This window comes from Vigna unguiculata, chromosome 10 (assembly GCF_037176805.1).
Source record: "Vigna unguiculata cultivar grain cowpea cultivar isolate G323 ecotype 2 chromosome 10, ASM3717680v1, whole genome shotgun sequence".
Lineage (NCBI taxonomy): Eukaryota > Viridiplantae > Streptophyta > Magnoliopsida > Fabales > Fabaceae > Vigna > Vigna unguiculata.
In genome coordinates, this window is record NC_140801.1 from 37,141,977 (window position 1) to 37,162,394 (window position 20,418).

General features: G+C 34.6%; 2 protein-coding genes across 2 annotated transcripts; both read right to left on the reverse strand.

Moving 5' to 3' along the window:
• Window positions 1–8,367: 8,367 nt before the first annotated feature.
• Window positions 8,368–11,029, reverse strand: LOC146882496 (uncharacterized). Its single transcript, XM_085667753.1, has 7 exons — window positions 10,808–11,029; window positions 10,523–10,729; window positions 10,363–10,455; window positions 10,179–10,280; window positions 9,878–10,096; window positions 8,617–8,727; window positions 8,368–8,535 (listed from the first exon to the last, which is right to left on the reverse strand). The coding sequence occupies exons 2-7, from the start codon at window positions 10,592–10,594 to the stop codon at window positions 8,479–8,481; spliced, it is 654 nt and encodes a 217-aa protein (XP_085523879.1). The 5' UTR covers window positions 10,595–10,729; window positions 10,808–11,029; the 3' UTR covers window positions 8,368–8,478.
• A 3,306-nt stretch (window positions 11,030–14,335) lies between these two features.
• Window positions 14,336–19,242, reverse strand: LOC146882497 (uncharacterized). The gene is made up of 2 exons (XM_085667752.1): window positions 18,357–19,242; window positions 14,336–16,954 (listed from the first exon to the last, which is right to left on the reverse strand). Exon 2 carries the CDS (start codon window positions 15,845–15,847, stop codon window positions 14,336–14,338), a length of 1,512 nt encoding a protein of 503 aa, XP_085523878.1. The 5' UTR covers window positions 15,848–16,954; window positions 18,357–19,242.
• Window positions 19,243–20,418: the final 1,176 nt, after the last annotated feature.

Sequence of the window (20,418 nt, forward strand, 5' to 3'; positions counted from 1 at the left end):
AGAAACGCGAAAAGAGCTCGAGCATGGCAAATATTTACACTTCAAGCATTCCATACAATACGTGATCATGTGAAAATTACAATTTAACAACAGATGAAACTCCCCTAACCTGGTATTCTTGCTCAAAAGACAATGCTAGAATTTCCTTTTTTTATGTTGGCAACATGACTCCCTTAAGTTAGCTCCAATCCACTGTAAAAATGTAAAAATATAGTTTTTCGAGGTCTGTGGAATGTGCAATTTAAATTTGAAAATTTCAGACGAATTGTAAAGGACAACTTGACCTTTACTGCTTGTTTGAATCCATGACTAGCCCTTTAAAGACATAACTAGCCAGTACTGAAGCTGGAAAAAAAAATCAAGGATTTAAATCATAAGCATAATTTGCTAGTATTGAATTGGCTATCAATTCCCTCAATTTGCCAATATTGATCCTAACCAAATAGTCAAAGAACAAAATCCATAACAAAAAGGGATACTAATGTCTCTAAATTTAAATATGATTAGTTCTTAGAAGGTGATTCGGTCTAGGGGCTAAATAGAAGATCATGATGGAGAGGAAGATTGAAACCACCAAATATTAGTGTTCTTTTTAAATTTTTGTACATTTTAACTTTTGTCTTTAATTGCAGTTTTTAATTTATGTTTTTGCTTTTATTTTTTCCATAAGTATAAATATTGACAATATGGGTAACTAATATCTTTTGGAAATGCATAGAAGGTTTTTCTAGATTTTTTGTTGGAACAAGAACTAGGAGAAAAACTAGATTTTTGATATGTAAGAGTAGGAAAACTTTGGGAACCCTGATGCTTGAATGACAAACCAACAATTCTAGTGGGCTCATGGTTAAAAAAATCAACATGGATGAGTGCACCTAAATAGTGAGAAGAGCAACCAAACATCAAATTGAGAGCTGAGTGAAAGCACCTTTAGGAGTTGCCACTAGTTTTGTTTCAATTCTTTGAAAATTGTCAAACACATGAAAAAGCATGGAAAGGATCAAGGCATGTTCTTTGTTGAATATCCATACCTAGAGCCAAATAGCCTAGCTCAAATTGAATTTTAATATCCTTTTTTGAACCTTAGCCTCATAATCCACACCTTAGCCCACAAAAGTAAATATCCCACTTTTTCTCATTGACAAGGAGGACAAAAATAGCATGTGTGTTGGAATAAAAGGCAAGAACGAAGGCCTTTGAAGAAATTGCCCAATAAAAATGCAGTCCAAAAGACTGAGGAAAAAAACTATGGTGCAAAACAAAAAAAGATGAAAAGAAACCAAATTGCATTGGAATTGAAATGCATAAAAAGAGGGTAGTAAAACAGAGCTAAGCTAAATAAGGTTGAAGGACTCATAATATGCACATGCTGTTTTAACTCTTTTTATCAGTGAGTCTTGCTTGTTGATAACGCTTCCATTAACATTACCAAATTTATACTACTAAACTATAACAACTTTAGTATTACTAAGATAGAAGTTAACAAAATAGAAAGGGTAAGTCAACCATAAGTCGTCTCCCAACGAACACGGAATTGATTATTGACAAATTAGTTCTTATCAAAACTATATAAAAAGGGTTAGCCAAATAATAAAAGTAATAAGAGAGATAAAATTGGTGAAAGATAAAAGATATAAAAACAATGATAAAGAAACACTAGTGCATAATTGTATTTTTACCTCGCCTTATAGGCCTCGGTTGGCAAGGAACCGAAGCCTATAATGGCGCGGTGGCAATTTTGCAATTATAAGCAACTTTTATGCCTCGGTTCACCTAAAACTCGAAGCCAAAAGCTGTTATAGGCCTCGGTTACAGAAAAACCGGTGCCAAAAAAGGGTGTTAGGCCTCGGTTATGAAGGCCCGAAGCCAAAAAGGTTACCCAAAATTTCAAAAATGCCATTCTCGTTTTGACTTATAGGCTTCGATGGGGAAAATGCCGGTGCCAAAAGGGATGTTAGGCCTCGGGTGTTAGTGAATTGGGGCCAAAAGGGGTTATATGCCTCGATTCTAAATTGAACCGAGGCCATATATTTTAATTAGGGCTCAAAAATGAACCCCCTTTCTTCCTCGCGCGTGCTGCTCCTCCATTTCTCTCTGCAAATTCCGGCCACTGCATTGCGCTGCCACTGCCACCGTCTCCCGTCGCTGTCTCCTCCTTCTCTCTCCGCGAATTCCGGCGAGAAAACCACGCGAGCCCCCTGTCGCCGCAGTCTCCTCCTTCTCTCTCCACGACTTCCGGCGATAAAACCACGCGAGCCCCCTGCCGCCGTCTCGTCTCGCCTCCGGCCACGCTGCTCCGGCAGTCGTCCCTCTCTCTGTCTCGGTGTAACTTTTCTGGCGTCCCTCCACCACCACGCGAGGTCTTCTTCCACCAACGTTGGGGTGCCACCGAACTTTCGTGCCTCCAGCCACTTTGCTTCGACCACCATCGCTGCACCTCCATTTTGTGCGCGAACATTTTCCTTTTTTTGCCGTAACTGTCGCGCCGCGATTTCTTTAAGGTAAATTTCTAACGTGTTTTTTTTTGTTTTTTGTTTTGTGTATGTTAATTTTCAATTTTAGTTATTGTGAGTGTTAATTTGCATTGAGATTGAAATTGTTTTGAGTGTTTTAATTAATTTTGTGAGAGGATTGAGTCTCAATTTAAGAGCATTGTGTCTTCAAATGTATAGCATTAAGTCTGAATTTAAGAAAATTATAAGAACACTATAATTAAATAGGTAATATATGATGTTAAGGAAATTGTTGTTTTTGCTTTTATTTGTTACTTATGACTTAGTCTTGTGTTTTTTGTTATCTCTTGTAGCTCTCGAATGCGTTGAATTGCATCATCTTCCACCGTCATCTGCTTTTTACGCGCTCCCAGGTTCCTAATTCTAATATTTTCCTATGATGCCAATATGTTGTTTGGTTTATATATTTTATTAATTATTTGTTAAAACATGTTGTTTGTTTTTCTTATATGTAAGTTAGCCTTAGTTTCCCGTTTGAGATTCAATACGAAAATTATGTATTGTCCCCGAGTTTTCATTTTGAAAAAATTACATTTTTTTTAAATTAGATATAAGGGGATACAATACTAATAATTTAAATGTATTGAATCTTGAATTGTCCGATTGGACAGTTTAAGAAGATTAATCACTTTCTAGTAATTTATTAGTGCATATATATATATATATATATATATATATATATATATATATATATATATATATATATATATATATATATATATATATATATATATTTTAAAATAGATATCTTAAAATTCATGAATATTTGTCAATTGTGTTTTGTATTGATCTTCGGGTGCATATTTGATTGTGGTTTATAATCACTTTCATTTCGTGTATCCTGAAGGCCAATGCGAAATGCTGGCAAAATTTCGTGAAATTTAAGATATGTATTTTAAAAGTAATATGTACCAATAAAATAAAGAAAGTGAATCTTCTTAAACGGGATAGGGTCACACCTTCATTACGACGTGAGCATTGATTCAAAGATTACTGAAATTGTTCACGCAATTTCAGTATGGATCGAGATTGGATTAATTTACCACGTATTAGCGCTGAGTGTGAGAATGGAGTAGAGGAATTTATAAAATTTGCGCAACGTTATGAGGGGAGAAGTAATGATGAGGTGAAATTCAGATGTCCTTGTGTCAACTGTTTGAATGAAAGAAAATTGAATGCAACTCAAGTTAGGGAACATCTTATTTGTGATGGTTTCCTTAGAAGTTATACAATATGGACATGGCACGGCGAATTAATACACATTCCAACAGTTTCTCGGACTGAATATCTTGCCAATTCCTCCATGAAAGAGCGACGGAAAGAGCAATTTAAAGAGCGAGTAGAAGTAGAAGAAGACAATATGGAGGACATGATACGGGATGTTGGCGCAAAAGCTTTTGCACAAGCGCATATGTATGAGACAATGTCTGCTGATGCGAAAACTCCGTTGTATGTTGGTTCAACTAAGTTCACGCGATTATCAGCGGTTTTAAGACTTATGAATTTGAAAGTGACCAATGGTTGGACAGATAAAAGCTTCACATAATTGCTCGTGCTCTTGAATGAAATGCTTCCCGAAGGAAATACTCTACCCACTCGAAACTATGACGCCAAGAAAATTCTTTGTCCGATGGGTATGGAGTATAAAAGGATACACGCATGTCCTAATGATTGCATATTATACAGAAAAGAATTTGAAGATTTGAAAAAATGTCCAAAGTGTGGGTCATCACGGTACAAGCAGAAAAGAAACAGTGAAGATAATGGTCAAATAGAGAAGGAAGGATCTGCTTTGAAAGTGGTCTGGTACCTTCCAATCGTGCCCAGACTTAAGCGTTTGTTTGCAAATCCTAAAGACGCTAAAAACCTTAGATGGCATGCAACTGAGAGAAGATGTGACGGACTCCTTCGTCATCCAGCTGATTCAATGCAATGGGAAAATATTGATCAGGAATTTCCCAAGTTCGGTGAAGAATGTAGAAATATTCGTTTTGGCTTAGCTACCGATGGAATGAATCCATTTGGTAATTTAAGTACAAACCATAGTTGTTGGCCTGTTATATTATTCATTTACAACTTATCTCCTAGACTCTGCATGAAGAGAAAATACATGATGTTGTCTATGATGATATCTGGTCCAAAGCAGCCTAAAAATGACATAGATGTATATCTTAATCCTCTAGTTGAAGGCTTGAAGTTGTTGTGGGTTGATGGTGTTGAAGTATTTGATGTTGTTGCTTCTAAAACTTTCATGATGCATGCAATGTTATTTTGCACCATTAATGACTTTCCAGCTTATGGTAATTTGTCAGGGTACAGTGTCAAGGGTCATAAAGCATGTCCTATATGTGAAGAAAACACTGCATCTCATCAATTGAAAAACGGAAGGAAGACCGTGTATCTACGCCATCGAAGGTTTTTACAAGCTAATCATCCTTATCGAAGGTTAAAGAAAGCATTCAATGGACATCAAGAGAATGACAAAGCACCAACTCCATTAACTGGCATTCAAATTCATGAAAAAGTTAATAAAGTACATCATGTATTTGGTAAAACGTCCAAGAAGTCATCTGCATCAAGCCCTTGGAAGAAAAAATCAATATTCTTTGACCTTCCATATTGGTCGAAGTTAGAAGTTAGGCATTGCATAGATGTCATGCATGTAGAGAAGAATGTGTGTGATAGCTTGATTGGTACACTACTCAACATTCAGGGAAAGACAAAAGATGGAGTAAATGCTCGTTTGGATTTGGTTGAAATGAAGATCCGAGAATACTTGGCACCAAGGGAGGTTGGTAGGCGCACTTATTTGCCCCCTGCATGTTACACTATGTCCAGACAAGAGAAGATAAGTTTTTGCTTATGTTTAAAGAGTGTCAAGGTACCTCAAGGATACTCTTCAAATATTCAGAGTTTAGTGTCCATGCAAGACTTGAAGCTTGTTGGCCTAAAGTCTCACGATTGCCACATCTTAATGCAACAATTGTTACCTGTAGCTATTCGTGGAATTTTACCCAAAAATGTTAGACAAACTATAACGTGTTTGTGTGCATTCTTCTCTTTAATTTGTAGCAAAGTCATTGATCCTTTAAAGTTAGATGAACTTAAAGCCGAAATTGTTATAATCTTGTATCAGCTAGAGATGTTTTTCCCTCCATCATTTTTTGACATCATGGTACATTTACTTGTTCATGTGGTGAGAGAAATCAAGTTTTGTGGACCAATATACTTAAGATGGATGTATCCCATTGAATGTTACATGAATATTTTGAAAGGGTATGTGAAAAATCAATATCGTCCAGAAGCTTAATGATCGAAAGATATATTGCTGAAGAAAGTGTCGAGTTTGTTCAGATTACATGGCAAAAGCAAAACCGATAGGAGTTCCTCACAGATCATGGTTGAACAAGTGTTCTATAAGTAACAGCATACGAGGTGTGAGTGTGGTTACCAAAAATCGCGAAGAGTTGATGCAAGCACACCTATACATATTGAACAACACAAATGAGGTAATGCCTTACTTGTCTGCACACAAAGTCATTGTGAAAGAGAACAATCCAAGACAATCAGAGAAATGGCATTTGATGGAGCATAATAGAACATTCATGCCTTGGTTTAACTATGAGGTTTTGAAAGATTCGCAATGCTCTGAGACTTTGATGTGGTTAGCAAATGGGTTGAAATTTGATGTCATCTGTTGTACAGGTTATGAAATCAATAATTGCACATTCTATACAAAGTCTCTTGATGATAACAACACAGTATAAAATAGTGGAGTCAGTCTTGAAGCTGAGTCGCTACAATTTTCTACATCTAAAGATCAAAATCCCGTAGTAGGATCAATGACATACTATGGTGTAATACAAGAGATATGGGAGGTTGATTATACCATGTTTACTATTCCACTATTCAAATGTAAGTGGATTGACAATAAGAGTGGTGTCAAAATAGATGAATCAGGAATGACTCTAGTGGATTTTCGAAAGGTGGGTTATCGAGACGAGCCATTTATCATGGCACAACAAGCATCTCAGGTTTTCTATGTTAAAGATCCTGCGTCTGAACATTGGTTTGTCGCTCTTCATGGAAAAAAAACAAATTGATCCTAATGAAGAGAATATGAGTGATCTTAATATTGCTGTCACCCACCCATTTAGAAGAACGATAAATGTTGATGAAATCCATCTAGTTGATGATGTACATGCAATTCGAGAAGATCACGATGAAGGAATATACATATGACCAATCAATAACTTTATGTATAAATTTCATATTCTTGTTAAAATTTAGGTGTTTTGTTAAATAATGTTTTATATATTATTTTGCCAGTTGCTTATTAATGTTTTTTTATGTTTTCATTTCACAGATACATGGCTGAACATTATACTTCATCAGAGGATGAAGCACCTACTAAGAGACCCACTAGAGGAGCCACTAGGTTGAGATAGCTCTTAATTAGAAGAGCTAAAGGTCAGAAAACACCTGTTGATATTAACATCGACACTGGTGAGCCTAATGGTCGTTCTGGGGACGTCTTCAAAAGCTATTTAGGAATGTTGGCACGAGAGAGAATATCAATCCTTACGCCATCTTTTGATCATGTCACTGAAGCTGATCGGGAAATGATATGGCAAGATTTATTGGTAACTAATATTAATGTTATTAACGTTATACTTGGATTTTGTTGATAATATGATAAATATTGTTGATGACATTTTCTATATTGCAGCTAACATTTGATATTCCAAATGTGCCGACGCTAAGACAAAAATGTTTGTCATCGGTGGCTGAGAAATTTTGTGGTTTTAAGACCAAGTTGACGTCTAGGTATGTCTTTGGACATAAAAAGAATGAAAATCCATTGTTGAAATACACTTGGATTGATGAAGACACATGGCGTCAGTTTCTTGAGCTTCAGACATTTGAGGGATGACAGGTATGTTTATTTGAAATCATCAATAGCACAATTGATAATTATGCAAAATTTTAACTAATTCATAAAGTGGGTTTTATATGTTACAGGTAAAGAGAAAAAAGGCTCAAAGCATAAGTGCTCAAAATAAAAACCCGCACATATTATCTCGTGGTGGGTATAGAAAACTTGAAGAGAAGATAATGACAGAAAAGAAAAAATCTAGGCCCCCACCTTCTGAGGGTGAAGATACTGAGCCTCCTTCACCACCATCACGTCATCAGAAGTGGAAGTTAGCCGTTTACGCTCATCGGGCAACTACACTTCTGACTCTGCACGAGAAATCCCCTAGAAAAACCAGCGTCGTTAACGGATTACCGGCGGTTTTCACTAACCCCTGGTAAAACAGCACTTACCGGCGGTTTTGAAACCCCTGGTAATTACCGGCAGTTTTGAACCCCTGGTAATTACCGGCGGTTTCAAACCCCTGGTAATTACCGACGGTTTTAAACCCCTGGTAATTACCGGCGGTTTCAAACCCCTGGTAATTACCGGCGGTTTTAAAACCCCTGGTAATTATCGACGGTTTTAAAACCCCTAGTAATCCCTGGTATTTATCTGAGGTTTTAAAACCCCTAGTAATTACCGGCAGTTTTAGAACCATTGGTATTCACTATGGTTTTGTAACCCTAGTACCCATTTCTTGTATGTAGTTTTAAATCCTTTATACCGTATAATAATACTGAAAATTCATTTTTTACCCCTACAATGCAATTCATTATTTATCAATGTTTTTACTTTTCAAATTCTCTTAATTTTATTTATTATGCTTTTTGAATGCATATAATTCATAAAACATATAATATGAAAAAATTCTAACATTTAGATATTTGTTTATAACTAGATATAGCATTCATAAAAACAAGAAACGTAGTCTATAAGTTCAAAGTAAATAATAAAGTTTAAACGTTCAAACTAGTGAAATATTACAATATCTTTGTTATATTTGTTATAAAGTCAAATAAAATGAAAGTCTAATAAGATTCTTCTGTATCAATCTTGATATGAGTCATTTGCTTCTCCATTGGGAACACTCCCCTGATCAGATACCTAACATTAAAAATAATAATAATTGGTAACATTCTTCACAATATAAAATATATATTAATATACTTAAAATTTAAATATTACCGATGATGAATGAAACATAGGAAAGTCATGAGGCAATTCTCCTTGATAGTTTTGTACAAAGAAATTCATCATTGCCTTCATTTCATTGACTTGCGATGTTAATGAAGAAACCTGTTTGAGAACATAACTAATCAAATTAATCAAACTGTCTACATTTTACAACATGCCTAACAATAATACAAACTTAAATCAAACTCAAAATCATCAATAATGAACCATATTACATCATGTTCATATATTATTTTCAATCATTGTGCAGAGGGTTGAAATTTCAAATTTATTTAACATTCACATTAAATATGCACAAGGGAGAGAGAACTAACATTTAGCATGGGGCTTTTATTATCACTAGACGTTCATCAGGTTTTTTTGATACATGTATATGGATATCCAGATAATCAGGTAGTGTAGAATCTAAAAGTTGATTCATATCTTCTTCTAAACAATCAATATACTCTAGCGGTCCTACCTTGTAAGAACCGTTTTCAATTTGATGTTGAATGCTAGACAATTGGTAAGGAGTCAGACTAGGTATAAAATTCTCAGATTTCATAGAATCATGTACATAACATATATCCTTAGATAGTTGTAATTGTAAATTATGGTCTGTAGAATACTGTCTTGTAAATAAATATATTCTAGGATTATAATAATTAGGATTATACATAAAGCACAACATTGCTCGAGTTGTTACCATAAAAGGATGAAATATAGAATAATTTGTTGTTCATATGATTGTTTTTCATATTATATTATTCCTTCTCTGCAGTTTGGATTAATACCAAGGGTAAATAAGATGGCAACTGCTAGTCCTAAGCTAGCACCAACAAGCCTGGTTGAACATGAACATCCGAGTTAGTCGACTTTTTGGTTAAATTAAGAAGAGGCTTACTAAGAAGAGGCTTATGTATATCAATAAAAGGCACAAGGGAGAGAGAACTAACAATGATAGGTGCACTCACTAACCACTCTTCACATTCACAATGTGATACATACACCCAAATGAGGATAATGATGTCTTAATAATGATAGCAATAACAACAATGACATCAATAGCAATTTAAGGTTATTTAACAGCAATAAAAAGCATGCCTTTCACCACATTTTTGGTAACCATGTGGGATGCTACTCTGCAACTTAAAAGTGGGGTTCTGTATTCCCAATATAACAACAAAAAAGACTATATTCATGGCAATAAAATATCATTATACAGAAGAGATAAACTAAAAAAAGCAATAATTGAAAATAAGAAATTATTAACCTGATTTTGTAACTGTGTATAAGAAGGACAACTCGAAGACGCCCCACTATATGAATGTGCGTTGAAGCCAAACACTTTAGATGGACAAGGTCCCAAACCTAAACCCCTAACACGTCCGCAATGTTCTTGACTTCCGAAAGCAAAAGCTAAGGAATCGGTGCTAGATACATCTTTTGATTGGGATGTTGATAATTTTGATTCATATGATTGAATTTTTTCCTATACAGAACACAAGAAGAAACTAATTAAAATAACGTGAATTGTGGATGATAATTATAGAGTTTATTAGAATCAAACTTACACCAATTTCCCTTGCTTCATCACTAACAAATGTTCCATTAGCATGCTTGTGGGTGGCTATCCATACCTCTCCTCTACTGACCTTTTGGCCACACTCTTTTTCCTATAGAGTTGAAGAAAAAAATTATGACACAATTCAAAAAATTAAAACATAAATTTAATTTGAAGATATGTAATATTATCACCATTTCATCTCTTTTCCTTGCAAGGCTCTTAGATCCACCTGTGTGAGCAATGGTTTGCTTTGCCCTATTGTTTTTATTTTTGAGGGCATGGTCCTAACCACCAAAGTATAAAAATTAATAATAATGAATAAGGTTGATGGAAAAAAGGTTTCAATTATACCTTTGTTTTTGAATTTAGACGATAGTCAATAAAAGAAGCCCATTGGTCTCTATCTATTCCTTTTGGAGCCATTGTGATCAATTCATCTCTAGTACGTGTACCATCATTCCTTTGTTGCCATAATTCTTGTCGATGGTCTCTCCACTTTGTGTTAAGTGATTTGAGAACATAGTTTACATGAACATCAGAATAGACATCAAACTTAACCTTCAAAACATGAAACAATTAAAATTAACAACAATCATGGTATAATTAAATTATAAATTCAACTTTTACATTCCTTACCTGAATAGCGTTTTTAAGTATATCTTCTTTATAATCTTTAGGAATCTTCCTCCAACTAGAATAGCTAATAGGAAAAGCATTGGAGTTTCTTGAAACACTACCTAAAAACCTATTCAATAATGCTCCACTATCTCCAATTGGTTGACCCTCATTATTCCATTGCACAACAATCTTTTCATTTGTAGGTAAATTCCATACATCATTGGCTCATAGTTGTTTTGTATTTATCTTTCCTTGATCATCTATAAAGTTTGAAAAACAAATTAAATAGTGTAGATTTAACTAAAAATCTGCATAATTAAAAATAAGATTTCAGTGTAGACAGAATTTGATTACAAGTTTTTGGTATTTGATACATCAAAATCCAAGTTACAATAATTAAAGCTTACTACTTTAGATACTAGACATCAAAACTTACAGCTGTAGTACAAAGTTACAAAGTTTCTAGTAATTGATACATAAAAATACTAGACATCAGAAAAATTCAGAAAAGATTAAAAACTATGATGGTTGAAAACTTACTGCATGAAAATTTAGAAAAACTAAAATCTTCCTGCTTGAAAACATACATATATACAAAAGTTTCATACCAATAACATCAACAAACCATGCTCTTTTTCGTGCTACAAGCCTCTGTTGATCTTCTTGCAACTCAGACTCCTCACTTTCTTCCTCTTCACTTTCAGAATATATATATGATGTACTAGTTGAAGATATCCTCACTTTCAAGGTTCCTGAAAGTAAATTAGTTGAATGAAAAAAAAAGTGTGCATAAATATGTGAAATGTAAATTACTTGGTTGAGGTGCAGTTGCAGATAGAAGAGGATCATGTTCATTAATTGGTTGAGGTGCAGGTGCAGGTGGAGGGGGATCCTTTTCATTACTTGGTTGAGGTGTAGGTGCAGATGGAGGGGGATCTTGTTCAGTACTTGGTTGGGGTGCAGGGGGAGGTGGAGGGGGAGCATGTTCACTACTTCTTTGAGGTGCAGTTGGAGGTGGATGGGGAAATGGAAATGAAGAACCTGTTTAGTTTTGGAAAATGAATCAATTTGTTGAATATAGATGGAAAACAAATTAGTAAGAGAGTTGAGATATCTAACCTGGTGTAGATGGACGTTGAAGATGTCTAGAATTAGTAAACTTAGGTGCAGGAAATGATATATGCACTTGTGCATCTGACTTAGACTTATTTGAGGTTGCAAATTTATTCTTGAAGACTCCTGACAACCAATAAAACTCTTGAAGATTTAATAAAGCTCAATTTTAAATTCAACATACTACCTGGATTAGATGGATGATGACATGAAGAAGACTTGTGATCAACTACTTGTCCCCATGTAGAAGAGGACTTATGGGTGGTGTGTACATCCGAACTATTACTCTTGGTTGATGTTTTCTTCATCTTCAGGTGGTCTTCAAAAAAATAAGACAAACACATATGTTAGTATCAAGTAATATGTCACATTCTGAAGGCGTAAAAGAAGACTGTGAAGTGCACTAGTTTCCCGAAAATTCTATAGAAAGATAAGTTAGTCCAGAGCTAAGTTCTTTTTATTCTCTACTGTTTCAAACACCATTTTTACAGGCATGATCAACTTAGGTTCAAAAGGCTAATGCAAAACTTTCTCATAAATAAATACAAGAACAATGAAAGAATAAAAAATATGTAGGTTTTCAACTTTGATAAGAGAGTTTGAGATACTAATCAAGAGCACTGTTACAAATTGTTGAATATAATTAAAATGGTGACTGTTTGGTAAGAACTTCAAGCGTAATTTATTGACCATACTAGTCCTACAAATCATGAGAGCAATAATAACTAAGTTTTTGAAAAGTATTCATTTTCAAAGTGAATTAAATGATGGGAAGTACTTCCTTTACGTGTCTAATAACATCGATCAAATATTGCTTAGTGTCTTAGTGCTAATTTTAAGAGACAAATTACTGACTTAAGCATATTGTTATCTTAGTGCAGTTTAATTTAAACACATTCAGCAATAACTCATCATAAGATCACATTCCATGGTTCTAGCAACCATACTAATAACTTAGCTGAATATTAGGAAATACCTAAGCCATTAGATTCAAAACAAAGCAAATTGACTGGTTCAAAATAAAACAAATATGAAAGCTTCTTAAAGATAATGCACCTTCTCAACAAAAATAAAAGTGTTCTTTTGCTTTAAATTTGATGATGAAAGAAAGCACTGTAGATGAAGGAGACAAAGGAGCAGAATCAAAAGTAGAAGATGTGTGTAAAGATGCATACTTCTAAAGAAAATTATTCGTCTAAAAAAGAGTGAAGAACTTGCTAGAGAAATAAAACTATCTCTTGGGCGTTTATCAAAGATGCAATATTGCTACGACGGAGCCCAAGGTATATACAAAATTGATTCTGGAATGCAAAACCCGACTTCCAAAACACAAATCCTAAAGCTACCTAATCCAAAACACGAAATCAAAATCAGAATTGATTCTGGAATGCAGAAACTGAAATTCAATTACACAAACCAAAACATCCTTGCTAGTTGCTAGTAGTATATGTGACAATTACCTTACTAGACTGTTGCTAGACAGAAACTGAAATTGAATTACACAAAAATTGAAATTCAAAGAGTGTTATGTGACAATTACCTTGCTAGTTGTATATTTCCATCCTCATCTGGATATAGTAATTCTAAGTTTTGTTGCTCAAATGGTTCAGATTCATGAAAATCATCAACATCTTCTTCACCCATGTTGTACATGTCTCTAGGCTTTAAATGTACAGGTATGCACCAATTTTTATCCAACTCATCTTCTACATAATACACCATTTGAGCTTCTGATGCGTGAATGTATGGCTCATCATCATCATTATCACCAGTGTGGATCAAACGTGAAAAACTAACTAATGTAAATCCAAAGTCATCAGTCATAATCCCTCTAGAAGAAGTTGTATTAGCCCACATACATTTGAATAAAACAACTGAGAAATGTCCATGGTAATTTATCTCAATTATGTCTACCAATCGACCGTAATATGGCACAACTCCAAACCGCATTTGATTATCAATGCTACTTGCATAACTCCTTGTCCCAAATGTACCAAACACTCCACTATTTTGTGTTTTAAGCCAAAGATCACGCTCCAATATACGAAATTTGAACCCATTCACATTGTAGGCACTGTATCGCTTTGCACAATCAATCGGACCCATAGCTAAGAATTTTAAATCAATTGAATGGATACCAATTGATTCATTCCTTATCTAAAACAAAATAAAACAAAATACTTAATATTCAGTAACATGCTTAATATTTTAATAATATATATATAAGTTAAAGATTATTGGAGAAAATATACATACACGACGTGAAAACCATTCTACAAATTCCCTATGAACCCTCTTGTCTATCATAGAGGATGATCGTGTGCGACTTCTTAGTTGTCTTCGTAAAGTGTCTCTAAATTCCCTATGTCAAAGATATAAAATATATAATGTAATGTTGAAGGAAAAACTAATTATACAAAAATGCATAAATACTTACTGCAGAAACGGGTCAACTATGGTGCAGTTAGTTAGCACATGACGATGTGCTTGCAACTTTTCCTTTGCCGATAAAGTGAAATAAGCAAAAGAACCGGCTGGTTTTCCAACTTGTGGGAATAATGTACTTACATTAGATGGAACAATATGAGGTTCATCATTAACACGACGCGGTCGATTAAATACAGTCTCAATTCCATCTAAATATCTAGAACAAAAAGTTAAAGCCTCTTCAGCCATGTATCCTTCAGCTATTGACCCTTCTGCTTGTGCCTTATTATGAACATAGGACTTTAACTTTCCTAGATACCTCTCAATGGGATACATCCATCGATATTGGACGGGTCCTCCAAGCTTGGCATCTTCTACCAAATGCACAATTAAATGAATCATGACTGTAAAGAAAGAAGGAGGAAATAACATCTCCATGTGGCACAATGTGAGGACAACTCTACTTTGTAGTTGGTCAAGTTCATCCATTCTTAAAACTTTATTGCACAATTGTCTAAAAAACATACACAGATCAATCAAGATAGAGCATACTTCTTTAGGAAGTGTATTTCTCATTGCCAAAGGTAAAAGTTGCTCCATCAAAACATGTGAGTCATGACTTTTTAATCCACCAAGCTTACGTTGTTTGACATCAATGCATCTACTAATGTTACTAGAGTAACCATCTGGAACAGTTATGTTCTTCAAAGTTTTGAGAAAGATATCTTTATTTGCATTTGTCAATGTATATATAGCAGGGAGATATCTACCATTCTCATCAGGCCAAAGATCAGGTCTAATACCCCAAAGTTGTAAATCCTTTCGTGCTTTTAGATTGTCTTTACATTTGTTTGAACTATCATTCAACAAGGTAAACACCACATTATCACATACATTTTTCTCAATATGCATAACATCCAAATTGTGATGTAATAAGTTGTCTACCCAATAAGGAAGTTCAAAAAATATACTCTTTTTTCGCCATTGTTGAGTGTCTAACTTGGCATGATTAACTCCCCGTTGTCTTTTGGCTCGTTCTTCAAGTATTGGTTCTTTCCCAAATTCAACATTGACATTTTCAACTTGTTGTAAGACATCATATCCTGACACTACCATAGGTGGATTTCTATTTTCTATAGTTCCATCAAATCTCATGCGAGCCAGTCTAAATCTATGCCTCCCATCTAACCAACGACGATGACTCATGAAACAAAATTTACCACCTTTAAGAAGCTTCTTAGGAGTTGTGTCAAAATTACATCTAGGACATGCCAACCCAGTATGCGTGTTCCATCCAGATAGAGTTCCAAGACCTGAAAAATCACTGATAGTCCACAATATGGCTGCATGCATATCAAACACTTCATTACCATATGAGTCAAAAGTTTTTATGCCCGTGCTCCATAACTCTTTCAACTCTTCTATCAGTGGTTGCAAATATACATCAATATCATTTCCTGGAGCTCGCTTTCCTGGAATGATCATAGAGAGAATAAAGGAACTTTGTTTCATACACATCCAAGGAGGAAGGTTGTATGGTATGAGTACAATTGGCCAAATACTATAACTGGTGCTTAGATTGCCATATGGATTAAACCCATCAGTAGCTAAACCAAGTCTCACATTTCGAGGGTCTGAGGCAAATTGAGGATGTTTAAGGTCAAATGTCTTCCATGCCTTAGAATCTCTTGGATGCCTTAAGATGTCTTCATTTGTACTTTTTGATGCATGCCATCACATATGCTCAGCTATTTTAGAAGACATAAACATCCTTTGTAAGCGTGGCTTCAGAGGAAAATACCTTAAAACCTTTGCAGGAATCTTTTTTCTTTTATTACTTGTACCACTGTCACTTGTACCTTTCTTTTTGGCCTTCCATCTAGATGTTTTACATTTCTTACAAAAGTCCCTATTTGCGTCTTCTCCAAAGTACAACATGCAATCATTTGGACAAGCATCAAATTTTGTGTAATGAAGACCAAGCTTGTTAATAATTTTCTTCGCCTCATAGAATGAGCGTGGTATTTTAGCTTGTTCAAAAGCATCGGCTAACAACTCTAGTATCATGGACATTCCCTTGTTAGTTATTTTGCACATACATTTGATGTGATACAACTTGATCAAGAAAGAAAGTTTAGAATATTTATCACACCCTTCATATAAACTCTCTTGACCTTCTTGCATCAACTGAAAAAAATCTCCAAGATCATCATTCATATTATGGCTTGACTCTGCACCCGTTTCCTTATCATCCACCATGTCATCATTGTATTGATGATACCCAAATGCATCATTAATCATGTCACACATTGGATTATTAGCGGGAATTGCTTCATTGTTTTCTTGCGGCATTACATGTATTTCATCTGGCACATTTGCTCCTCTTATCTCCCCATGTAGAAGCCACCTTGTATATCCTTTTGGAAAAGGTTTGAGAATCAAATGTTCATACACTATTTCACGACATTGCCACTTGTTAAAGTTGCATTTCGGACACGGACATAGTATCTCACCCCTCACACTGCTATTGGCAAATGAAAAGTCCAAAAATGTGTTCAATCCTTCCATATATTGAGGTGTATTTCTAGGCATCTCTATCCAAGATTTGTCCATTGAGAATGAGGTCTGTTCAAGTCAATTAATTGATACATTATTTCAAGACAAAAATAACATACATTACAAAGGAGAATAGGATTGATAAAATCATGGCAAAGGTAATGTGATTATGAACATGTGTCGTTTATTAAGACCTAAGGTAGTCTTTCCAAAATCTTTAGTCCTAAAATAAGTGGGTGGTGCATAATAATGTATAACTACTATTAGACCTACTCTTATTATGTATTCAGTGCAAAAACTATAACAGTCTGCAACTGTTTATGTTCCATGTAGAGCAAGCTACTTGTGTAACTTTATAATCTTTGTTGTAACAGTCTGCAAATATTTTTTTAATTCATGAATTTACTGATTAGGGCGTTAACTAAAAAGGAAACCATAACATAAATGCAGTTGTATATTGTTCCCGTTAACAATTTTAGTGGCAAGGAGGTTTCCTTTAAGATGAACGCATGCATGCCTTATGCTTCAACTAAATACACCAAAACCATTTAATTTAATTTGAGGTAATTTTCTAAACTGAATGACCACACTGAAAATTCATCAAATACACCAATTATTTAAGTGAAGTACTTGCCTAATGGTTTCCTTAAACCATATATTAGATGTAATTATGTCATAAGTTAGGTAGCTTGGAAACTAAAAAATGGTTGGCTAGTTGATTGAATTGAAAATATTAGTTAATGAAAAAGGATAAAATTATAGAATGTGTTATTTAAATTTTTTAACTAAAAATGAGATATGTTTTAAATTAATCAGTAATGAAAAAATGAAAGTTAAAAAAATGATAATTTTAAGCTGTCCTATTTTCATAAACTAGTTGGGGTAGCTTATAAACACACAATCTAGATCAATAGAAAGTTATTCCAAATCAAGTCAATATAAGTTTAGAAGACAAAAATCAAATTTTACCTGATAGGGATACAAATATTTTATTGACATCATATTAATCATTAAAAGGAGTATATTATTTTTTCAAAATATGTTAATATAAGAATACCAAAAAAAAATTATGAAATATATAATAGATATGAATGTTTATATATAATCAACTATAAAGAAAAGGCTATTATTACAAATTCCGTCTAATTATTAAAGATGAAATTAAATAAAGTCCATTCCAATGTTTTTTATGTGATTTTTTATCATCTAATCACGAGTCGGAGGAATCATGTCTATAACTAAATTTATTAAATGAAGCCCCAATAACTAAAAGGCAAAATTTACCTTAAAAAACTGAAAGGAAACCATTAAATAACATTTTGATAAAGTTTTATCTCTTCACCACAAAAAACACCATTACTGAATCAGATAAAGTTTGATAAAAAATAGATTGTAATAATTCACGTAACATGAGAAACAAAATTGATGTTCAATGGAATAATAACAACAACGTAATGTAGCATTGCCTTACCTGCTGAATCAAAACTATGATATATTCCTGCAGAAAAGGAGGGAGAAGCTATCAGAAAACCTTTCAAATACTTCCAAGTTCTAGCACAAATGTTACATTCACAGCCGATTCCCGATGACTTTAAGAGATGTCATAAAGATTACATTGACCAGCGCTACTCTCACTGGCTCCAGATTCAATTCCGGATGGCAGTAACCAAGTCAAAGTCCACCAAATTCAACAAACAAATAAATCAGATACAGATAACAAATTATGTTTGTGAGATTCCTAATTCAATATGTAATCGTACAGTGAATGCTTAAGGGTGACACACTGGTCTGATTTTAACTGACTAACCCAAATGCTATTGCAAAATCTTTGAGATCGTATTTTCCTAACACGGGTCAATAGAGTAGGAAAAAAAAGTACTTGACCAACATCAATGCCATTCTGAATTCAAGCCCACAAATGATAATGGAACAAAAAGAAGACTTAAGCATATGAACGACATTGTCTTTTTCTACGTTTAGCACTTTACAGTTTAAAGGAAACTAAACAATCCTAAGACTGCAAAGGAAATAAAGATTGTACCATAATTTGGTCTTCCAAACCAAACACAGATGTTAGTATATTAACCAAAGGGATTTCGCTAATACAATCAGGGTGAAGCAAGTTACAGCGAAATTTGATTAGACAAAAGCAACGTTACAAGACAAAAACAAGAGGAAAGGAAAACAAAGCATAGATCACAATGATCTACTTCAATATCCTACATTCTATACATTTTATATGATTTTTAAATACAAGAATCCTTCCCCTTGCCATTTCTTCGCGGGTATAATCTTCATTTCAAATTACCAGACTTTCATTTGCCACTTTTTATATCCATTGGTAATTGGCTTCTTCATTTAGTAGCATTGTATTTCATAGAAGCAAAATTAAGATATCAGATCATATCAACTTGTATTTTCAATAGCAACTATCCACCACCAAAAAAACCACTACATGTCTGTGACTCTGCTCTTATTCCAGGTTCAGTAATTGCGAAAGTCATTTCCATAGAATTCAAATTCTACACACTAATTGCGAAAGAAAAATATGAAAAAAAAACTAAAAGTCATTTTTGACTTACAAATGTACCAAATAGCACCCTGAAGAAGCAAACATGGCATCATTGTAACACCCCCGGATCCTCTTGGGCTTACCAGGCATCCCACCTGCCACCCTCAAACCGGTTGTGTTAGGTCTGCAGCCCAATACACCCCAACCCATCACCCTTCTCCGTCCATTCATATTGGGTGGGTTGTTGCCAGTGGGAATTGAACCCCCAACCTGACCTTTAACACCTCTGGCACACCAGCAGATGCTACCAGTTAACATCCCTGGCTACCCCTCCTCGGGCCCCAGAGGCTGTCAGGTTACTATAGCCCAATGCACCCCAACCCCTTACCCTTCTCCGTCCATTCATACTGGGTGGGTTGTTGCCAGTGGGAATCAAACCCCCAACCTGACCTTTAACACCCCTGGCAAACCAGCAGATGCTACCAGCACTCACGGCTGCCTTCTTGGCTACTAGGTTTTCCAAACCTTTTCACATTCATGCCAAAGGAAAAATTGGCAAAAAGAAATTATTTAGTTCTCAACAAGGTTTGAACTCACACCCATGCACATACCAAACCAAGGCCAAACCATTCAACCAATCCAGATTTCATGATAACTCCTACAATTCTAGGAATTTATCATCACCCCATGCATTCAATATATAAACACACAAAAACGCATAATTTAAATAACACCCAAGTGGCACATATAGGACTCGAACCCAAGTCCTCACACACAATAAAGTACTCTCAACCACTTGAGCTAGTACTTTTCCATGTCATAGTTCCTCACATTAATTGCTTTAAATGTTTCTATTACCCACCATAATTAAATAATTATTTAAATAACTATTTAATTTTCTCGGGTCTTACATTACACCCACCTTTAAAGATTTTCGTCCTCGAAAATAAGACTTACCATGAAATAAGTGCGGATAGGATTGCCTCATGCGATCCTCCATCTCCCAGGTCATTTCCTGAGT